Here is a 20,248-nt window from a genome sequence, read left to right as displayed (position 1 = left end):
AGCAGTGGGCCTGCCCCATGGTCCCCTTGCTAGGAGATTTGCTTTGTGGATCTTTTCTCCCCCAACTCTCCCTCTGGGTGTGACTCCTTGGAAGGTCACAGGTGAGAATCAAGATCTGTCTGTTCTCATGCCCTAGGTTGGCATTGTGTGACGGAGCCTGTGTCTTGCAGCTCCATTCTCTTGAGCAAGGGCCACCAGCCAGCTCTGGCCCCTCTTATGAACCCAAGCTTTCAGATGGAATCTTAACTCCATGCTAAGAGCTTTATGCATTGCCCAAATTGACCCCAACTTTTTAAAGCAGGAATTGTTCTAGCCCCTCCATAACAGAAGGTTCAAGGAACTCCAACCTGGCAGGTGACTGCAGCAGGCTTTGGGCCCGCCCACTCTCCCTCCTCACTAGTTGCTCCCAGGCCCAGGCATTATGAAGCTGTCCATCCAGGGCCTGTGCCCACCCTTGTGGGACAAGTTGGAGGAGGCGGACACACAAGTGCTTTGACTTCTCTCTGTGGACAGAACAGTGGAGACTCTTTGGGATTCTTAGAAGATGAACAAAATCTCTCTCCTCCTCTCCCTCCCCCTCCCCGTACCTCATGTGTAGGGATGTCTTCTGAAGTCTGTGATGGTCATAAGATCCAACCTTTCTAGAACACAGGCTAGAGGACCCAAGACCCCTTCCTTAACCCCAGGAATTCAGCTTTTTCGCCCAGAGCACGAATCTGGCCTCTCTGAAAAATCCACATGGTCACAATGAGGCCCATTCTCAGGACCCTGAAAAACGAAGGCCCTTCAGAGAAAGGCCAGATTCTTGTTGGACACAGAGCCTTCAGTGTGGCAATTTAGATTGGGGCAAAATGGGGGCATAGAATGGTATCCACGCTCCCTCTGTCTTGCCCGGAGGTCATTGCCTCTTGAGACCATGCTGTGCAAAGGCTTTCAAAGGCCAGAGCAGAGACCTAGCTCCAGGCTATGGGGGGTGGAATGTTCCCCGAGATCTACAGACCTCAGCTGACCTGGAGCCCCTTCGATGGGACGCTTTCACTGGCTTCTAGAAGAGCGTGTTCCTTTTCTCTGTGTGTGTCTCAGGCAGAGTCAGAGTCTCACGGCATCTCTGCCGACTTCTCAGAGTAGCTGTCCTCTGAGATGGGGACATCAAAGCCCAGAAAACTTGTCAGTATTTTTTAAAATGACCCTGTCTTAGGGTTTTACTGCTGTGAACAGACACCATGACCAAGGCAAGTCTTATCTTCCATATTCCTATTAGGATGACCCATTAAGCCCCATTTAAAGCATTCCACTGCTTTCCAAATCCAAAGTCCCAAAATCCACATTCTTTCAAATAAAAGCATGGTCAGGCCTGTCACAGCAATACCCCAGGCCCTGGTACCAACTTCTGTCTTAGTTAGGGTTTTACTGCTGTGAACAGACACCATGACCAAAGCAAGTCTTATAAAAGCAACATTTAATTGGGGCTGGCTTACAGGTTCAGAGGTTCAGTCCATTATCATCAAAGTGGGAGCATGGCAGCATCCAGGCAGGCATGGTGCAGGAGGAGCTGACAGTTGTATGTCTTCATCCAAAGGCTGCTAGTGGAAGACTGACTTCCAGGCACCTAGGGTGAGAGTTTTAAGCCCACACCCACAGTGACACACCTACTCCAACCAGGTCACACCTCCAAACGGTGCCACTCCCTGGTCCAAGAAGAGACAAACCATCACAGATCCCCTCAATTAGGAAACACATCTCACATCACAACCCAACACAAACAGGCAGACAGACAGACAGACAGGTTACTGAATCTGAAATTTCACAAAACAACCTTGACCATAAGCAATTCTGACAGTTTCTAGTCCATCCACCACAGCGAGTTTAGAGCTCACTGACAGACAAAGGCTTGTCATTTGACAAGCGTTAGTTTTGCCGGGGATGGGTAGGTGTGCTTGGCAGGCACAGACAGGAGGAGCATCCTCAGCCACATGTGAGTTCGAGGCCAGCCTAGCCTACCCGAGGCTTTGTCTCCTAACCACCCCAGCATTCTTTAATTAAAGCAAACAAACAAGGCCAAAACCTTTTTTGGCCCTAATTTCCCTTGCCTCTGTCTTCCACGTGGGGGATACAGCTGTGCCCGGCAATACCCGGCTGAGCATGCTTAGCCACCAACCCTGCTGGCAGAGCAGAGCCCAGAACTAGTTTAGTTGAATCAGGGCACACTGGGCACAGCCTCTCCTTCCTCCATCTTCTAGCTGTCTACCTTTCCAGAAGGTTCCCCTCCAGCTGCACCCAGACTGCTGCCCGCTTTGCCCCTAATCCCTCCTGGATGTCACAGCTGGACCTTCAAGCCCGGCCATCTTGCTTCTCCACAGTCCACCTGTTCACACACCACCTGTTTATCCAGTTTTACCTCGGCTGGAAGCTGCTGGTCGTCCCTGCTTCTAGAACCTACCCCACCCCTCACTCCTGTCCTCTCCTTGGCCTGCTTCAGCCCTGCCTGGAGAGTCACACACACACATCCCTCCCGGGACCCTTGGGCTGGGCTGTCTGTGAATGTTAGCTTCCTGGATGTATTGTGCGGCATTGGGACCCACCTGCATCGCAAACCTGTGAGCCAGGCTCTCCCCATGGCTGCCTGCACAGGCCCTAAGGTCCAGCCTACAGCGTGCTAATGAGTTGGTGCCTGATCCAGATCACCGGGGTCTCTGCTGGACTAGAGTAAGGCCTCAGCCAAGGGTCCCTATGATACACTCTGCCCCAGCCCCCCTATTCTAAGGAGTGCCTTGCCCCCAACTCTCAAAGTCACCCCAAGTCAGCCATCTGGCAGCAAGGCTGCTTCTCCTGAGCACTTCTTAGCAGCAGCAGCAGACCTGCAGACGGGCACCACAGGCCACGCCGCCAAAGTCAGCCAGCAGACAGCGGGGCAAGGACACAGACATGGATGTGCGAGTCTGAGCTCCGTGCCAAGACTCAGTGATGGGAGGGAGGGTGGGGAGGGAGGCTTCAGGCCGCTCTGCTAGCTGCCAATTCTACCTGCCAGGGATCCAGCGTCTTTCCTCATGGCCACCCTGGACCTCCCTTCCCTGACTTTTCTCACCTACCTTGGCTGCTCTTCCTGGCTCCTCCCTCTCTCTCCCTGGTAACCTTGATGGACAGGGTGAATACCTGATGGACAGGACAACTACCTCCTTTCCCAAGAAGAGCCCAGAGCCTGCTGGTGGTGTGTCCTCTTTTTTGCGGTCCGGTTCTTACCAGGCCCTGGTGCAGTCCCAAGAGCATTGTGGGTCAAGGCTGTCAGTCTAACCTCTGGATCCTGGGCAAGCTACTTGCTGCCTTCAGACCTCAGTCTTGCCATCTGTAAAATGGAACAATACCAGCTCCAGTTGCCTCTCAGCACTGAAGACCAAGTGCTAGAAATCTCCAAGAGTGTGGTATATAGAGAGGAAATGTTTTACTCTTCCTCAGGCTGTGATAAAATACCACCCCCCCCCAAATCACTTTTATTTACTCTGCGGACCCCAGTCCACAGAATGGTGCTGCCCCTAAGTGCTAGGATTAAAGGTGTGCACCATTTCCTGGCTTATTTATTACATTTTAATATGGTGGGGGGAAAAGAGAGGTGGGAGAATGTGTCTATAGCATATATATGAAGTCAGAACAACTTTCGGTAGCCATCTTCTCTCCTTCTGCCATGTGGGTCCCTGGAATTGAACTTGGTTCATCAGGCTTGGCGGCAAGCCCCTTTGCCTACTGAGCCATCTATCTCCCTGAGCTAAGCATCCCACGTTTAAAGGAATCTTTGCCACCTGGAGAACAGCTTAAAGGTGTGCCCGGAGGGTGGCCTCCTGGGTGAGTGAGTCTGTCAGGTTGACAGCTGACATTATCACAAGGCCATTCCTTTTCCAGCACACTTGCTGCTTAAATTACTCCCCAGGGGAAGACAGCCCTGTACACCCCTACCCTTAAGGTCCAGGTGACAAGTCCAGGCACGATTCCACCTTTGTTCACTCTGGGGAACGAGTGCATTTATTGGGTTTCCTTACAAAGCATAAGTTGGGGGGTTACTTTCTGGAGTGTGGGTGCTGTCCCTCAAAAGGCCACACCAGAAAGTTTTTACCCTGCAGGGATGATGGCTCTCCCAGAGCCACATAGATGGAGGAGTTCCCTCCCTAGTCTTCCTGGGTCTACACACTCAAGCCCCTCCTCCAGGCCGTGTGCACTTAGGGCAGAGTTGCAAACAGCAGGAGACCCAGAGCAGCTGGATACTCAGGAGAGGGTCACGTGACCCTGCCCACCCTGGATAAGGGATGTGAACAGTCAAAGCTCAACCTCCAAAGATGGCTGCTGTTTGGCTTCCGTGACAGCACTTAACAGTCTTGTATAACACCACTGTGTACTCCATCCTCCTGGGTGTTGGCTCTGTGACTGTGACTGTCCTCGTCCTGTGCATGGAGAAGGGAAAGGGGTCACCAGCCCAGCAAGCAGCCTGGCTTGGAACGAGAGGCTGTGGCCTCACATGCACTCCATGGCATCTCCCCAGGAAGGGCCCAGAGATAGCGTGTGTCTCTTTCCTTTTGCAGCCACAGGTGAGAGCCGTAGGGGGGTCATGGCTTTTTCTCTTACACCGACCTGTGGACCACAGGATACCACCAGTCGCAGTTTGCCCAGTTGGTTCCCCATAAGTCCCACGTTCCAATTTTCTTAGCACAGTTGGTGCCTGTTGTCTTTCTTAGTCACCCCTGGCCAGCTAAAAGGCCGAACACCCTGATGGAGCCTGGGAATCCTTTCCAATTACATTAGCTTCTGGCATCACGGAAGGGAGATGCTGCCCTCCCTCCTCTGAGTCTTCCTGTGGCTCCCTGGGACTCAGTGATTCAGCAGGAGGTCAGAGGCAGGCTGGACTGTGACTTCCAGAGAGTGAGACACAGTCAGGGCAGCAGCTGCCATCACCAATTTAAGACTGCCATCGGGTCAAGTGGGAATTGAACCCCAACAGAGGGTGCCCGCTGTCCTGTCAGGCCAGAGCTGATTGAAGGGCAGTGAGCTGGGTGTGCCCGAGGCGGGAGAGCCCTGCCTTTTCCTACCCTGCCTTTTCCTACCCTGCCTGGTATGTGAGGGATGGGGGGAGTCCCAGATACCTAAGCTGCTTCTCAGTATATTCAGAAGCTAAAAATACAGAATGGCTTTGCTGAAAGATGCCCAACAGGAAACATCCTTGAGATTTCCTACTGGGGTAGCACCTTCCCTGGGCTGGGGGCAGGTACCTTTTACATTCCTCTAACTACCACCCTACCAATTAGTTATGACCCGGCTGCCCCCACTGCCAAGACTCAGTCTCCTTCTATACCCACCTGTTTGCCAGCCCCAGAGTGCTGCCTTCTGCTTCAGCACAGGGTAGGGCTTGGGTGTAGCCTCAGAGCTGAACACAAGTTCCCAGTTTGGGGCCCAACCCAACCACACCCACTCCACACCCACTTGCTGCTTGATTTGGGATGATGAAGTATCTATAATTCCTGAAAGATAAAAGCATAGTATCTATAGGGAGGGAGATCTAGGAACCCTGGGTGAGGGCTCCAGACTCTGATCATAGGACAAAGCTAGAGGTTTTGTCTGGTAATTTGAACACATTGCTCCTACTTCCGTACAAACATTCCGAAGGGGTGGCTGGGTTGCTTATGTAACCCTGGCCCAGCCCCAGAGTCCCGAAGAAGCCTGTTGAAAGCACAGGCAACCAAGTGGGGTTGAGGTGGCTCCGCCCTGAGTCTCTATCCAGCTTTCTAGATGATTCTACTGAATGGTCAGCCCGAGATTCACCAGTGTGGTGCTTGATACAAAGGCACCCAAGACCTGTGACTTATACCTCATTCCGCTGTTCCATGGGGGACAGCTTGCCTGCCTCCCAACTCGGGCTGCTAACCAGTTCAAAGATAATCTCAGGTAGTCTGCAGCAAGGAGAAGGTAGCCATTGCAGTGAGTGGGCCACTCCTGCTTGGCCACTGGCAGCCTTGGGAATGGCCAGTGGATTGTGGAGTCCCAGAACTCAATGAGCCCTTTGGGAAAATGGTGGTTCTGAATTGCCAGCTGGGTCCTGCCCTTCCCCTTGGCCAGCCTCAGTGGAAGAGCTGGAAAAAGGAATTCCATCTCTGGGTGGGAGACAGCCACCGCTTAACCCTTTCCTTGCTGGGAATTCTCCCCACATTTGAACATCAAGGGGGGCACTGCCAAGCCTCCTAGGGCACAGCCTCTGCCAGTCTGTCTTCTGCTTCTGCAAGTGTCCTAGTTGGGGTACTGTTGCTGAGATGAGACATCGTGTACAAACTGGGGAGGAAAGGGTTTATCTGGCTTAGACTTCCACATCACCACCATTCATCATTGGAGAAAGTCAGGCCAGGAACTCAAGCAGGGCAGGAGCCTGGAGGCAGGAGCTAATGCAGAGGCCGTGGAGGGATGCTGCTTACTGGCTTGCTTCCTCATGGCTTGCTCAGCCTGCTTTCTTGTAAAACCCAGGACAACCAGCCCAGGGATGGCTCCACCCACCATGGGTTGGGTCCCTCCCACTCCCCCATCAATCACTAATTAAGAATGTCCCCTACAGGCTTGCCAGCAGCTTCATCTTAAGGATGTGTTTTTTTCCCATTGAGGCTTCCTGCTTTCTGATAACTCTTTTTGTGTGTGTGTGTGTCAAGTTGACATAAAACCAGCCATCACAAACAAGGGAAGCAGGGTAAGACCCTCTCCCTCTTCTGAGTGATAGGAGACAAACTTGTGCCACCAAGCCCGGCTCTCCCCGCTCCCTAGTCTTTTAGGAGGGCGTACAGTACAACCTCTGCCCCCCCCCCCCAACCTCTGCCCCCTCCAGATCTGATTCTCCCTGGGGACTTAGGAACCTCAAGTCCTTCCTCACTCTGGGCGATGCTGGGCAGTGAATGAGCCTCATCTGTAGAGTGGGACTCTCAAACTGGGCAAGAAGGACAGGGGGCACAGGCCTGTCATCACAGCACCCAGGAGGGCAGAGGCCAGCCTGGACCACACAGTGAGACTTTGTCTCAGTACCAAACGAGAAGTGCAGCTTCCCAGGCCCTGCCAGCCAGTGGGAGACGGAGTGGGGCAATGCCCGAATCCCTGGGTGTGTAGGCAGTCATTCTCCTCATGGCTGGGAGTCCCTCCCCATAGACTACCTGCCTGCCCTTTTCCAGTGAGACCCTCCTCCAGGGGGCAGGTCCAGCTAGCTAACTGGCTTGGCCAAAAAATAGTTAGCAAGTGGCATTTTCTTTGGTCCTCAAGAACCAGGCAGGCAATTCCTCTCCAGAGAAGTCCCAAGCTGGTAACCCCTGGGCTACTTCCTGGGCATTAACAGAATTCAGATTTTAAGAATACATGAGACTGGGGCCAGGGCAGTTGAGGGAATGGAGATGCAGATGCAGGAGCCTGCCTCTGCCTGATACAGAGTCTGGGTCTACGGGAGCCTTGGAGGGCAGAGTGGGCAGACTCCAAGCTGTCCATTCAGGGCAGATGGGGGATGGGAGGAGCTATATGCCTAAGGCCACCAACAGTTATTTTAAATGACATGATTCAAACCCAGTGCTCACTTTAGCAGCTCATTCTCCATTCCTACCACTCTCCGATTCCTAGGTACCCCGGCATCGTGCGCCACAGAGCGGAATGCCCAGTGTCAGCCTTAGCCTTTCAAGAAAAAGAACTACAGATGCGAAATATTCTTCCCGCAGGCAATGTTTGCCCATCACTTGTGCCAGTCCCAAAAGATGGAGTAGTTCAAAGCAGCTAGAACACCTTGGGGGTAGGGGGTGAGGGCTCGGGTACATGGGAGAGGGTGCCACTGAATCAAAGGGTCTTAAGAGAGCGAGCATGCCACTGGGCTAGCAACACAAAGTATCGGGAGCGTCCCACCCTCTGATAGCCTCAGTTCCCCTGTTTAGCAAGTGCACTTGAACCTTCTCTAACAGGATCTAGTGAGGATTAGGGAAAGGCGAGCCTTTTGGACAGGCTGGGGCGCGCGCGGTCCGGGCGCGGGCGCGGGTGCGGGTTCGGGCTGCAGAGAGGCAGGGCGGGGCGAGGAGGCTGATCACGCCGGCGGGGAGGCCGGGCTGCTGGGGAGGCCGGGCTGCCGGGACGGGCGGGCGGACGGGTATCGCTGCGCGCAGTGCGTGCAACTGCGGAGCGCGCCGCTCGCTCGGCCGCGGCATCACATGAGCAGAGGCACCGGGAGCGGCGCAGCCCGCCGGTGGGCGCCCCAACAGCTGCAGCCCCGAGCCCCTGCCAGTCCTAACCATGTCTATCTGTTGTTGTTTCTTTTTCAGAGACTATGGCAGTTCCAAGAGGAAATCAGGTAAGGGAGTCTCGGCGCTTTTCTCTCTCACCTCCCAGCTGTTTGCACGCGTCCCTCTGATCCTGCGCAGGACTTTCGGGGGAGGGGGAATGTCTGCTTGGCCTGCTGGCACCATGGTCCTGTATGCTGGGGGATGCATCCATTGCCCCCTCCCTGACCCTTGCCCTCTAAGTTCTCTGCCACTCACACTTTCATTCTCCTCCTTAGACCCTCTGGCTCCCGGATGGGAGTGGGGGTGCATGAAGTAGGGGTATATCGGGAAGGGTCGAAGCCACCGCAGCATCTTCAGCGGGAGCCTGCACCCCAGCTGCAGGAGCCACTGCTGGATACTGCTGTGGCTTTCCCATGCGTCCTTCGCGCTGCGGTAGAAGAGTTTGTGGATATGAAGGGTCTTGCGTGGGAAAGTGAGAGGGGACTGAGAAGGGGTCTCTCTTGAGAGACTTAGGTTTGTTGCACCATACCTCGGACATGAACCCTCCCCCAGCTCTGAGCTTGCGCTCCGGGTTGTGTGTGTGTGTGGTGGTGGTGGTGGTGGTGTGTGTGTGTGTGTTGGGGAGTGGATCTGCTGCAGCCAAGCGGCTTGCAGAGATGTAGGAGGTGGTCCTCGCCCTCAGTATGTATAGGCCCTCCCCAAGAGCAAGAGCCAGGTTATCCTCTGACAGCGAGGCTGTCCCTGGATGGGTTAGAAGATTCTTTCTGGGTGCGGGAGACTCTTCCCAAATGGCACACGCCTGGGTGTGGGCGGGGTGTAGTTACTTGGGGGGAGGGCGATCTTTTAAAATTAGTGGGATGAATTCTGGGGTGCAGGGCTGGGGCAGACAGAGCAAGCTATGTTGGCGTGTGTGTTTTCTGTGTGGCAGGGCGTCATGGACAGTCTTCTGAAGAGTCTAGTCTGATTCTTGGAGATAAGTCTAAATAGCTCACGTTCAAGGCCCCTCTGTCCCAGTGCCGGGGTCAGGGGTCGGGGTGTCTGTGGACCAAGTAGAGGCTTGTGTGCTGCCCGTGATGGGTGGGAATTGAGGTAATTTTGTATTCTGTGTCCTTGTAAATACAGGGTGGGATGTGCTGGGAGTACAAGTGCTCTCTTACCAGGTTATTGGGAGGAACAAAGTCGCATCTGTGGGTGTGGGAGGCCAAGTGTTAGGTTGAGTGGACGTGGGTGGTCCTGCTGATAACTGGGCGGTACCTGTGTCTGCATCTTTGTGTGCAGAGGCTGAGTGTCCTCCGTGTATTGGCTGAAGCCTGTTCAAGCTTGTTTAGATACTTAGTGGTAGGGTAAGATGTCTGTGTGTGTGTACTTGTCTAACAGCCGTGCCAGGGTATCTCAGCTATGCCCTGAAGCAGAAGGCCATCATCTCCTTTTGTGAAAAGGAGAGTGAAGAGCCTAAAAAGTTTTGTCATCAACACTTCCAGCGAAGAGAGCAGGGCTGGAGGGGCAAACCTGGGGCTCTGATGACTACGACAGTTGTCTGAAGTTCAAGTCTAGTGCATTCTGAACTCCAGGTCCTGCTTGGCTTTGGGAAGTTCCTTGTAGTTTCTTCATTGTGTTTAAAACAATAATGATGACAAATACCTGCCTCGTGTAATATAGAATAGCCTGTAATATAGAATAGCACTTAATAACACCACCCTGTAGTAATATATAGTACTAGGTATAGCATAATATTATATATTTATATTATAATATTGTATAGTACTATATAGTGGCTACCCATTGTCCTTGTGGTCCACTCCTTTAAGGTGGGGCCCTGTGCCTCCCCCATACCCTACCCAGGATGTCTTCTCAGTTTCACTGACTTCCACTTCCATCCAGGAAAAAGACAGATGAGGAAATTGAATTTACGTTGGTATGCTTATGGTAATGGCCACTTAGTGCCGTGGTTAAAGTGCCAGGCTGGAGCCAGGCAGCAGGCATTCAGAGCCAGGCTCTTTCCCCTGCGACTCTTGGTAGATGGCCTCCCTCTCAGTACCTATTCTGTCTTTTGTAAATTAGGGATATTTGCATCCACTTTGTGGCGGTTAAGTTTTCCTCTTTAAATAGCTATCTTCGTAGGTCCTTAGGTAGGCCATCTTGCCCAGATGTTTATTCAGGCCTTAATTTGTATGTTTCTGTAAGATGTTGTTTAATGAAATTAACATTTAAGTCGGTGAACCCTGAATAAATTCAATTACCCTCTCTAAAATGGTGGGCCTTATCCAATCACACACACACACACACACACACACACACACACACACACACACCATCAAGGAGATCTGCCATAGCTTGCCTTTGGACTTGGCTGCTGCTCCTTCCCAGGCTCCTGCCTGCTCTCTCATCAGACTTTGTGCTCACCAAGTCTCCACAGTCACGTGAGCCAATTTCTAAAATAAATCCTTTTTTTCCCCTCTATGTGCACATCATGTTGGCCTGTTCCTCTGGAGAACGCTAGCACACACCTCCATCGCAGTAATGAAGACTAGATAGGTTAGTGTCTGAGTGTGGCTAGATCATTCTCGGCAGCAGAGAAGGCTTTCCTGAAGTGTTAGCTCCTGGTACTCATGTTCACATGTTCTTCACATGTTCATCACATGTTCATCACATGTTCATCACATGTTCATCACATGTTTCTTCATGTTCTGCTCTGCCACACTACAAGGAGAAATCACTGACTGTTCCCGGGCACACGCAGAGTCAGAGTCCAGGTTTAGGGCTCACACCCACTGCACAGTGAAGCTGCCCAGGGTTGCTCACACTGGGGAGGTGGAATCCTGTTTCATGTCTGCTTTCCGGCCTAGTTCCAGAAAACTCGGCTCCTTCACAGGAAACCCTGGCTGATGCTGGGACCAAGGACACTTTTCTAGAAGTGGTCTGGTCATAGGGTCCAGGTTTCCTGCCTCGTACTCAGGTGAGCGGGTACCTGTCGCTGTGCCCTGCTCAGAACTGCTAAAGCAGGGCTCAGGTCAGAGTGCTTATTTAGCATGTATGAACCCTTAGGCTGTAATCCTCAGGACCGAATAAACCCAGTTTGGCAGTCTGTGCCTGCAGCCTGGCCACTCAGGAGCTCTAGGCAGGGGGATCAGAAGTTCAAGGGCATCCTTGGGCATATAATAACCAGCCTTGGTTACATGAGACTCTGAACTAGCGCTCGTAGTCCTAGAAAGAAGCTATGGTGGGTGGCAAAGATTGATCTGTGGGCTGATGAGAGCAGCAATGGTGTAGAGAGTTGGAATGGTGCAAGTCCAGCGCCTAATTATCTTGATTTATCTTTAAATAAATAAAATAGCCATAGCCATTTATTGCCCCCCTCTGTATGTGACTTAACATTTTTTTGGGACCATTAGGTAAATCGTTTGGGATATATGAACAGGATCCAAGTTTCTGCCAACCAAAGTTTAAGTATACTGTCCTGTACTTTCTGAAAGCTACGGCAGGGCCTCCACTGCACCTCGTCGTCTCCCCATGCAGCTGTTGCCTGCTACCTGATGGATTTGAAAGTATATCGCCTTATGGCTTTCTTTGCTCCTATTTCTATAAACAAGATCGCTGTCTCTTTGGAACACGTTATTTGGGGGAAACATGAATCTTTGTTCTTAAGCTGTGGTTCCTCATCGTGGGCTCTGGAATGAAGCAACCCCTTTGTTCCTATGAGGTGCGAGCTGCTTCTGTAGTCGATGAGACCCTGGTCTCTCCCCCCGCCCCCCCCCCAAATATCAGCAGCAAGGCTTGTGCAGAGCAGAGGAAGAGCAGTGTCATGCGTCACACAGCCTGGTGGAGGGGGCAGGCCCGGTGACATTTGACAGTGAGAAGGGTGGCCTGGACTTTTTCTGTATCTTTCCTTTTTCTTTCTAAATCTTTCCTTGCCAGGACCTGGTACTGTCTGCCTAACGGCTAGAAGCCATCTTTGGCTTCTACCCTCCCTTCCTTCTGCCTATCAGCTGGGCCTCCTGATCCACTCACTTCTGCCTGTGCCCACTGCCACCTTATTCAGCCTTCTACCTTCCACGGCGCAGGGACTCCCTCAGCCTCCCAGGTCCCAGGAAGCCTCCAGGGCTTCCATCTTTACTCTGGTAGTTGCCATTCCCCCGCAGCACCCCTAGAGGGCACTCGTAAAGTACATTCCAAACCTGCTGAAATTTCCCCGGGGGACTACCGCGCGGTGAAGAACAATTCCTTTTTCTGGCTTCAGAGCCCTACATAATTGACCCCCGCTGCCTTTCTGACCCGGGCTCTGCCCCTACATTCCCATCAGGTCGAACCTGTTCAACCGCAGGGTCATCGTCTGCTCCTAAGACATCACGCTCATTCCTTGGGCCGCTTTCGTACTTGCTGTTCCTTGGACCTGGAATTATCTTCCTCCCCGTGGCTGGCTGGCTCGTTGTTGTTTATTATCTCGGAGGAGCCACCCAGCCTCACCCTCTCAAATCTCTGCTCCTTCCCTGTCGCTGACACTCCAGTTAGTTACCTTGTACACATCCTTGCTTACTGCCTATCTCCCACCACCTTGAAACCACGGCCGCCATACAAGCCCTGCTCGGTGGGCAAGTGATTTGGAGACCGAGTACCTGGAACATGCAGTGAGAGTCAGGAAAGGTGGCCTCTCATCCGGGCTTGGGGGGACATTGGACCTAGAAGGAACTTTTCTGACTTGGGAGCAGAGAGCCGGAAGAGGCTTTGGTTATCTAGCGAGAGTACACTCAGAAATCTAAGCAAGCAAGACTAATCTTTGTTTGGAAATCAGTTATATATATGACCTTCCTGAACTCCAGCTGTATTCGGGCACTGTAACCATGTTGGTGTTGCAGAAATATGCCTGCCGTTTGGAAGTTCACTGTGACGAGCTGTTCTATGAAAGGCGCCCTGTGACAGAGGGGAGTGGTGGAGGAACAGGGCTGTGCACAGTGCAAGCGAAGGCCCAGCTGCTCAAGCAGGCTATGGCAGGGAAGAGGATGAGCGGCAGGGGGCAGAGGGAGGGAAGGGGGTAGCAGAGAGGATGTGGGGGGCGGGGGGTTACAGCACAGACTGCGACTGCATGGGGCTGTTGACTTTCTCTGAGTTCAATGAAGGGCACAGAGTGATGTGATTTGGATGGTTTTCTGGCTGGTCATTGGAACTGCATAGAGGGGAAAGACGAGAGATGTTGTCCCAGCAACAGCGGCAACCCTGGGTGGATTTGATGATTCAGAAAGTCTGGGAGCCGGAGAATGTCCGTCAAGCTGCTTGACAACCTGGTTTGCTTTCTATGGCTATGATTAAATATTCGGAATAAAAAGCGGCTCGGCGAGGAAAGGGTTTATGTGGCTTACAAGCTCACAGTCCATCACTGTCAGAGCGGGAACTCCAGGCAGGGACCGAAGCGAGGTCACGGAGGAATGCTGCATGCTGCATGCTGCATGCTGCCTATGGCTCCCAAGAAAGATGCTTGAGAAGTTCTGTGAGCTGCCACTAGGGGGCTCAGTTTCCCATAGAGCCTCTGGGATGGAGGCTTCTATGTGTGCCACTTGCCAGGCAGAGGGGCCTGGCGCTCCTTCCCACTCAGAACTCGGCAAGCTCCAGTTTAAATGCAAACGAGGTTGCTCAAGAGTGTTGCGAGATTGTTTTCTTGGGCAAGTGTTGATGTTTCTGATGAAGTCCTGTTTATTCTTAGAAAAGCTGTGAGCTCAGCCTGCCTTCCATCGCCACGATCATTAAACGGTCTTATTGGGCCCAGTTAATGAGATCAACGCTGATGTGGTTCTGTTGTTGTTGGAGTGGAGAGTTTAGGGTTTGGCATCTGACACACTAGATAGAATTCAAACCTCAGCTTGGCTCAGTTGGCTTTGCTATTGGCAAGTTTGTGTTTATTTGTTTATTGTAGGCTTTGAAGGGAGGAGTTGACCTTACCTTTATTTTTTATTTTTTTTTTAAGATTTATTTATTTATTATATGTAAATACACTGTAGCTGTCTTCAGACACTCCAGAAGAGGGCGCCAGATCTTGTTATGGATGGTTGTGAGCCACCATGTGGTTGCTGGGATTTGAACTCTGGACCTTCGGAAGAGCAGTCGGGTGCTCTTACCCACTGAGCCATCTCACCAGCCCCTTGACCTTACCTTTAACCTGGGCGTTAAAAGATTCGGTCCCAGTATTTATTTCCACTTTTTGAACCCCAAAGGAGTGTACACTCTGAACCGGGAGGCCTGCTTTGTGCCACAGTTCTGCCAGCTGTATGTTCCTAAGTCCTTAGCTTCCGTCCGTGTGCCTTAGTTTCATCTACGAAATGGGATGCAGGAGGCCGCAGAGATAGGAGAGGGTGCTGGTGTAGGCTCCTCCCCCATCCAGCATGGGCACCAAGTAGATGCCAAGTACGTGTTGGTGCCTGAAGAGGCCAAAAGTGTGCAAGAGACCCTTGGAACTGTAGTTACAGGTGGCCGTGAGCTGCCGGGCGTGGCTGCTGAGAACGGAACCCAGGTCCCCTGCAAGAGCAGCAAGGGTCTTCACTGCGGAGCCACTCTCAAGCCCCTGTGCTCTACCCTCTAGAGTAACCCAGGGCAGGCCTGTGCCTCTAGGCCTGGCTATGAGGTTGGGCGGGTTTGTTGCTTTGTTTTGTTTGTTAGTTTTTGGTTTTTTTAGTTCATTTATTTTTAATTGTTCTTTAAATTTTTTTATATTTTTAACTTTTTTAATTTTAATTTTTAATTTTATAAACTGTTATAAAATACTTGAAAGTAGATAAAGACAGCACATATCTGAAATATTTATTTCTGTGTGTTAGGGGCATGTGTGACATGTCACAGTTGGTTCCCTGCCTGGGGTCAAGCCCAGGTCATCAGATTTGGTGGCAAGTGCCTTGCCCACCCAGCCATCTCTCTGGCCCCTTGCTTTGTATTTTTGAGACAGTCTCAGCCGGGCGTTGGTGGCACACGCCTTTAATCCCAGCACTCGGGAGGCAGAGGCAGGTGGATTTCTGAGTTTGAGGCCAGCCTGGTCTACAAAGTGAGTTCCAGGACAGCCAGGGCTATACAGAGAAACCCTGTCTCGAAAAACCAAAAAAAAAAAAAAAAAGAGAGAGAGAGAGAGAGAGAGAGAGAATCTGACTTTGTAACTCAGACTGGCCTTGAACTCACGGCAGCCTTTTTTTTTTTTTTTTTTTTTTTTTCTTATTAAGGACAACATTTAATTGGGGCTGGCTTACATACGGCAGCCTTTCTAACTTGGCCTCTCCAGTACAGGATTAGAGGCATAGGCCAACATGCCTGGCTAAAATTAGTCTTTATTTAGTTTGCTTACTTATGCTTTTAAATTATTACATTTGTCAGTGTTTTGCCTACATGTATGTCTAGGTAGTAACACACGTATGCCCGATGTCTGGAGAAATCAGAAGCACTCTTCTGTTAGGTCCCCTCGAACTGAAGTTGTAGGTACTAGGAATCGAACCCAGGTTCTCCAGAAGAGCAGCAAGTGCCCTTAACTACCGAGCCATCTCTCTAACTCCCTAAGTTCAGTTTTGAATAAAGCGTATTTCTTCTGATAGTAAGACTTATCCATAATTACTAGCTACTCTAAAAAGCGATCTATCCAGAAAAGCTAGGCCCAACTTTTGGTTTCTCTCTTTCTTTCTTTTTTTTAATTTTATTTTAGTTTTGTTTTTTCCAGACAGGGTTTCTCTGTGTAGCCCTGGCTGTCCTGGAACTCACTCTGTAGACCAGGCTGTCCTTGAACTCAGAGATCCAACTGCCTCTGCCTCCCAAGTGGTGGGATTAAAGGCGTGCGCCACCACTGCTCAGCCCACTTTTTAAAAATATTTTTTATGCTTATTTACATGCACATGCGTGTGTGTGTGTGTGTGTGTGTGTGTGTGTGTGTGCATGTGCACACTAAAACATGTATGTGAAGGTCAGAGCATAATTGATGAAAGTGGCTTTTCCCCTTCCCCTGTCTTAGGAATGGAACTCAGGTCAGCAGTCCTGGTGGCAAGCACTTGTCACTCAGCGACAAAACTTGTCAGTCCCCGTTCTTTTATAGATGAGGTAGCTAAGAGTGGTCACTTGTCCATGGTGAAGGTTGGACAGAACTTGGCTTCCTGCTGACTCGGGAGAGGGTGGGGTGAGGTGGGGTAGGGGGCGGAGCTCAGTGAGGAAGGCTACAGTGTAGCCAAGCCAGCAGGGCCTGGAGGCCTTGGGGGTCTGCTTTGCCCATAGTTAGTGCTAAGGCAGAGTCACCTTCCCTGCAGAGGGCTGGTTTCTGCATCTTTGCCTCCATTGGCTTCCCTCCCACAGAGGGCCCAGCTCCAACGCTGTCGGAGATTTGTGTAGGCAGACCAAGGAGAATAGGAGAACTGTCACCTACGGAGGGGAGGCCGGAGAAAGGGCCTCTGAAGCTGACATGAGCTTCAGCGTGTGAGCTGTGCCCTGCGAGAAGCGACAGGCGTGACTGAGGACGTGGGGTTGAGATGGATGGGAAGTTAGGAAGGAGAGGAAGGCAGGAGAGGAGCCGGGGAGGGGGAGGGGGAGGGGGAGACGTGAGCGAGATGGGGCTGGAAAGGAAGCCTTAGAGAATGTAGGCTTCCCACTACCAAAGAAATTTCCAGTGCTCAGGGCTTCCTGGTCCAAGTAAACCTCTCATCCACCGTGGAAGGAGACCCAAGCTGTTTTGTGAACATGACCAAAATCCTCCTGGCACCCTCCTTTGGCCTGTCCCTTGTGAGCATGTCTTGTTGCGGCAACGTCAGCTTCTGGCGCATCTCACCCAGGGTTGTGTTTTTATAAACAGCGTGACTCTTCGTGGCACCGGCCTCTCAGCCTCGTATCACCCCAGAAATACAAAGCCATCTAATTGGAACTGTCACTGATTGATGGAGCTTCACGGCCAGCCGCGCTCGCGTGGCAGTCTGTGAGTGCGCCAATGTTGCTCACATGCTGTGTGATTGTGATTGTGGATCACAAGCCAATCCGAGGGAGCAGCACCCACTGCTCAGCTGGCCTGGACACACAGTGCAGGGTGGGAGGGAGGAGCCCTCCCCTGATCCTAGGATCTCAGGAGAGAAGTCGGGGTAGCTGTGAGGCCTGGTGCCTGCTTGTTGAGCAGTGTCTGCTTTCTGTGACTGGCTTTCTCATGCTAGGAGAGTAGGAAGCTGGGCTGGAAGAGAACAGCCTGAGCAGAAGCCGGTCAGAATTCTGAACATGCTCATTGAAAAATGCAGATTTTCAGGCCCTGCCCAGGCCCCCTAACTCTGCATGGGCTCCCATGGATTGCTTTGTTTCATTCTGAGGGATGTCTCCTGTAGTCCGAGTTGGCATTGAAGTCTCTTTATGATGAAGGCTAGCCTTGAACTCCTGATCCTCGCCTCACTTCCTGCCTACGAATTCCTAAACCAAACCAGGCTTTCATTCTGGGTGGAGACTGATGGCCACATCTAAGTTTGATAGACAGTGAAGGTAGCAGGAAGAGTGTCCCTGGATTGCTCAGGAGCCTGGACCAGTTCTTCGAAGACACTTGCAATTGGAGGTGACTTGCAAGGAGCTGTCAGAAAACAGGGTTGTGAACCCATTATCCCTGAAACATTAGCCTAAGTGTTGAGGCCTTGGAGATCAGTCACCTGAGGGCCCTGTCTGGCCTCATCAGGAAACAGTGGTGAGACTCTGCCATGAGGCTGTGGTCCTGGAGAAGGAGACACCCAAGTTGTGGTCCAGCAAAGAAATGCTTCCCACCACAGACCTCAGCCAGAAAGCAACTTGTTGCTCACTTCAGATTTCTGGTTTATAGGCATGTGATGTTGGGGCAACATTTCCAGTAATGATGAAGCCAACGGAAAAACAAGAACTGGAGGGAAACGCGCCTTGCCCGTTGTATCTGCACCTTTTTCTGATCTAAAGTTACTCAGTTTAGAGACAGAAATGTGCCGTGTGGAACTTGGTTGGCTCATGGCCTTTCTATAATTGGTCAGTTTCGAAATGTGAAGGCGAAGAGTTTTTCCAAAGTTTCAGGAAATTTAGAAGTTTGTAGGAAGAGCGTGCCTCTCCCTGACTCTTTCTTCGCCCCTTTGGATCTTGTCTCCGTGTGAGCCAAGCAGCTGGCATAAGGAAGGACTGAATTACGTTAAGACAAGAGTCTTGTGTTAAGACAGCAGGGCCGTGTCAGGATCCTGTCACGTTCCTGGCTCAGAGGAACATCAGTTCCCTGTCATCCCTTCCTTGGCTCTGTTTCTGACTGGATGTGTGGTGCCTTAGGAGTCTGTGGTCCCGGGGGCAGCTTTTCCTTCCTCTCTGGGGTCTCCCCTGCTCACCCTAGATTCCAGAGGGCTCCCTGAGTGTTAAACAGGGTCTAAGCGAGTTTATAAGCATTCCTGAAGGAGGGTTAAAGTCCCTGTAAAGCAGAGATGACAAGCCAGACTAAGACTGCCTTTTCCTAAGGCCTCATGAAGACCTTGCACAAGCATGGATCTGCTGGGGAGGGACGTGTTCCCTCCATGCACAGTTGCCCCTGCCCCCTATCCAACCCCATCAATCTTGTGGCTCCTAAGTCATTGTTTACATTTGATCCCAGGGTTCTGATTTCAGAGCCCATCCCCACACTCCTGTGACCTGGGCTGCCTCTGTTTAAGGCCAGTGGCCCTGTATACAGCAGAGGCAGTCTGGAAGACACAGAAGATCCATAAAGGCTGAATGGATGGGGGCAAGTTTCCAAGAAAGTGCTGGTCTGGGCCTTCCCTCCATGGCCTCTTGGGCCCTGGTTATGGCTGTTTTATAGATTTGTTTGCTAAGCAGCTGAGAACCTATTATGTGCCAGGGTACAAGGTCCCAGCCCCAGGGATAGCAAGATGAACTTGAGGAGATCTTTGTCTTCCAAGACCTCCACTTGAATGAGAGAATAAGCCAACCAGGGTGTCAATAAACATAACAGCACAAATACCACAGGTGGGTGGGGCATAGCAGTCCAAGCACCGGCTCTAGCCCTCCTGCAGCTAATTTACTAAGGGTTTTGTTTCTTTCTTTTTTTATTCATTTATTTTTGTTGTGCCAGGGTGTGTCACTTTTCTGTTGCTGTGAGACAATCACCTATGGCAAACACTGTTATAAACAGAAAGAGTTTAACTGGGCTCACGGCTCTGGTTCCATAGGGTTAGATAGGGTTAGAGTCCGTGATGCTGGAACGCAGGCATGGTGGCTGGAGCAGCCAGCTGAGAACTCACATCTTGATCTGTGTGCAGGAGACAGAGAGCACCCTGGTGATGGTAGGAGGCTGTTGAAACCTGAGCCTGTCTCCACTGACAACTCCTCCAACAAGGCCACAGCTCCTAATCTCTGCCAAACAGGTCCACCAAACAGGAACCAAGCATTCAAATGTATAATCTTATGGGGGACTGTTTTCATTGGACCCACCACATGGGGATTAAACCTCATGCATGCTAAGCAAGTTGTCTACCACTGAGCTGTTTATTCCTACACACACACACACACACCTTTTTTAAAAAAACTTTATTTTGTGTTTTGAGACATACCCTAGCTAAGTTGTCCAGTGATGTTGCTGATAAAACACCACAACAGAAAGCAACTTAGAAAGGAAAGGGTTTGTTCCGTCTTTCACCTCCCAGGCCACACGCCATCTAGGGGAAGTCAGGGCAGGAACCTGAGGCAGAGAAACTGAAGCAGAGGGCATGAGAACACTGCTTACTGGCTTGTTGCTCATGCTCAGCCAGCCTGCTTTCCTATACCATCCAGGACTACTGCGGAGGAGTTAGCGCCACCCACAGTGGCCTGAAATCTCCCACATCAATCATCAGTCAAATATTTTCTCAATTAAGACTCTTTCCCAGATGACCCCAGCTCATGTCAAGTTGATATAAAAACTTGTCAACAAGGCCGGGCGGTGGTGGCGCACGCCTTTAATCCCAGCACTTGGGAGGCAGAGGCAGGCGGATTTCTGAGTTCGAGGCCAGCCTGGTCTACAAAGT

At 51.4% G+C, this 20,248-nt stretch overlaps 1 protein-coding gene across 3 annotated transcripts in view; it reads left to right on the top strand.

Moving 5' to 3' along the window:
• The window catches only part of Sh3pxd2a (SH3 and PX domains 2A), a 197,129-nt gene that overhangs the window by 110,195 nt on the left and 66,686 nt on the right, over window positions 1-20,248 (top strand). For all 3 annotated transcript variants that reach the window (XM_029472597.1, XM_029472596.1, XM_021151843.2), the window contains exon 6: window positions 8,307-8,335. In XM_029472597.1, coding sequence (XP_029328457.1) covers window positions 8,307-8,335 — 29 coding nt within the window. The remainder of the gene's footprint in view (window positions 1-8,306; window positions 8,336-20,248) is intronic.

This window comes from Mus caroli, chromosome 19 (assembly GCF_900094665.2).
Source record: "Mus caroli chromosome 19, CAROLI_EIJ_v1.1, whole genome shotgun sequence".
NCBI lineage: Eukaryota > Metazoa > Chordata > Mammalia > Rodentia > Muridae > Mus > Mus caroli.
This window is presented reverse-complemented; position numbering and strand designations above follow the sequence as displayed.